Raw genomic sequence first — 2,807 nt, forward strand, 5'->3', positions numbered from 1 at the left:
ACGAAAATCACGAATACGGCATGCCGCTATAAATAATTATATTCTCGTTTTATTTTTTCTCGTGCGTTAATTGTTTCATACTGACTCCAATTTGCGCAGCTCAGTATAAAATCAGCTAATCAGAAAACCATAAAAATCTTTTCAAAACATGAAATAAGAGATGAAACTTAAAATTACCACTACGAAAGTGAGGCAAAGGACTAAAGCATGCAGAATAAATGGGCATTTGAACATAAACAATAAATAATTTTAACAATTTTTTTTGACTTTAGAAGTTAAAATTAAAGTCGCTTGTGAATGGCGACCTTTGTTCGGTGCGTTCCCTCAATTTGATTTTTATACCCTAATTCTGATGATTGGCAAGCTATCTGCACGAGTGATATCTTAAAAGAAAGGATAACAAGCAGGCATGTTTTTAAGGTAATTGGATTATTAGTCACATTGCGATCGCCCAAAAGACAATTTTTGCCATGAAAATCGCGAATACGGAATATTTGGCACTAGAGTTCTCGTTAGTATGATAGCTATCGTTAGTATGATCGGCTGCCAGATGTTCCGTTATAGAGAATTTAGTGACTTTTGGGTGAACGCTTTGTGACCAATAATCACCGAACCGTTTTTAAGGCAAAAAAAAAATCAAAAAATATATGGAATATATGTTTTGATGAGTTAGCATTCAAAAACGTTATTATAAGGCAATTACATAAAATACAAAATTAACATAGAGTTTTGACAATTTGCGTTTGAATGTATGCATGGAAATAGTGTGTGGTGTTATGGCCGCGATAAGTCAAACTCCAAATGTCCGGTTTCGCTGACGTCTAGTTTTATTCGACTCATTTTAGGTAATGTTTACATAGAAATCTCATTGTATTTGCAAATGTTGTTCATTTAATCTGCTTATTAAACTATATGCTAAATTCACAAACCTTACAAAAATCATTTCATGGAAAAAAAAAAAAATTTAAGACGGCATATACAAGTGCATACAGTTATTCAATTAATATTTTCTCAGTATAATTAACAATCATAACGATTTTTTTATTCTTTCATTACAGTTGTATAAATAACTCTTAAAATGGCGTCTATCAAACTGATAAAAGATACGTTTGACGTGTACAAGAAATGGGTGATGAACAATCCGACTCGTGCCACCGAAATGGAAACCCTTGCGAAATGGCTATCATACATAGTCGCCGGAAAAGTCAACAAATCACCAATATTTTCAGAGTTGATTTACTCCCTGTCGAACCTATTCACGTTTTACAACGACATGCTGATACGGCAGGTTCACGACGACGCCAACGACTCCAAATCGACGACCAAACACAGATTGAAACTATGCTTAACAATCATACATTATTGCGAAGTATTCGTCGAAATCATGGCGAGAAACAAATGGGGCAATAGAGGAAAGTGGAACTCGGTCACCGCCATACAGATTGTACGATGCGTGCTGAATTTGATTTTGATACATCGATATGAGGAAGTTCCCCTCCAACAGCCGCCCATTCCGATTTTGCAAAGGAGTAAATTCGCCGAAGATGTACCGTCGCAGGAGTTCAATCAAGAAGGATTCGTTCTGAAGAGGAGCGGGCGCGTCATCCGGAGAGTCGAAACGGCTCTTCCGGTACCTCTGAGAGACTGGAAACCGATTAACGTCACGATTCAAAAAGAAACACACGTTGAACATGAAAGTGAGGATAGGAAACGATTCGCTGAAACGTTGCACGCCATTAAACCGTTGGCTCACTTGGGAAGCATTGCTTACTTTGGCTCCGAAACGTGGAAACAGTGGCTGATCTATCTGTTCTTCGACATGTATAGTTTGCACTTGTATAAGAAAGAAATGAACAGTTTGAGTTACGACCAACGTTTAGAAATAAATCGTAGGAAATTAAGCTTAGTGTTGTACATTTTAAGAACACCCATGTATCAAAAGCACACGTCTCCGGTTATTCATAAGATATTGAACGGCATGGCGAGTAAAATTCCACTGTGTGGACTTATTTGCAAGCCGATTTTGCAACATCTTCCCGGTTGGCAGGACACATATTTTTATATGTGGCCGTATTGAATGTGTGATATTGCTTTTTTTTTTAAATTTAATTTAGGTCTAGTATTAGTTAATGTTGAAGAAAATGAACTTAAAGTTGAATGTAATCATACTTTATATAAAATGTTATATTGAAATATTGTCGTCAGCTTATTTTTTTAATGTTTGAACGTCACAAATTACATCAACTTACATGTTGTTTTTATTTATAATCGTATTATTTTTTCAAATACGTAAATATGTATGTATATAGAGCTAGGGGTTTTTGGCATTTGGATTTATTTTTTATTAAAAATATGTTCCTTTTTATTTTTTTAATACAATTTTTATATTTTGTACACTTTATTTTATTAAATACTTTATAATCTGAAGTAAATATAAAATTTCTTAACCACTCTATTTTTTATTATACATATAATATTGCTATTCTGTGTGTCTGTCTGTCTGTCTGATTGTGTATCTGAGATAACGCTCGATTAGACATAAATATGTACGTCACAGTTAAACCACTGCGAACAAAACGTACGAATATAATAACTAAGGATAGGCGCTCGAGTGCTATTTCCCAGGAAAGAGGGGTGCCTATTGTCAATTTATATTGTCCTACAAAGCTAGAGAGTAAGAAAAAGGATGACAATAAGCAACCCCTCTTTCTTGGGAAACAGAACCCAAGCACATATCTTAAAAATAACAAAAGAAAACTTCTATGTATAGATACTGTTTGCTACGAATGTTTCCTCGAGTCAAATAA

General features: G+C 34.7%; 1 protein-coding gene across 1 annotated transcript; it reads left to right on the forward strand.

Annotated features, from left to right (window-relative positions):
- Positions 1–761: 761 nt before the first annotated feature.
- On the forward strand, positions 762–2,450 carry Pex16 (peroxisomal biogenesis factor 16). Its single transcript, XM_077426836.1, has 2 exons — positions 762–845; positions 1,059–2,450. Exon 2 carries the CDS (start codon positions 1,079–1,081, stop codon positions 2,075–2,077), a length of 999 nt encoding a protein of 332 aa, XP_077282962.1. The 5' UTR covers positions 762–845; positions 1,059–1,078; the 3' UTR covers positions 2,078–2,450.
- The last annotated feature ends 357 nt before the right edge of the window (positions 2,451–2,807 follow it).

Source organism: Arctopsyche grandis, chromosome 1, assembly GCF_051622035.1.
Source record: "Arctopsyche grandis isolate Sample6627 chromosome 1, ASM5162203v2, whole genome shotgun sequence".
In the NCBI taxonomy this organism is placed as follows: domain Eukaryota; kingdom Metazoa; phylum Arthropoda; class Insecta; order Trichoptera; family Hydropsychidae; genus Arctopsyche; species Arctopsyche grandis.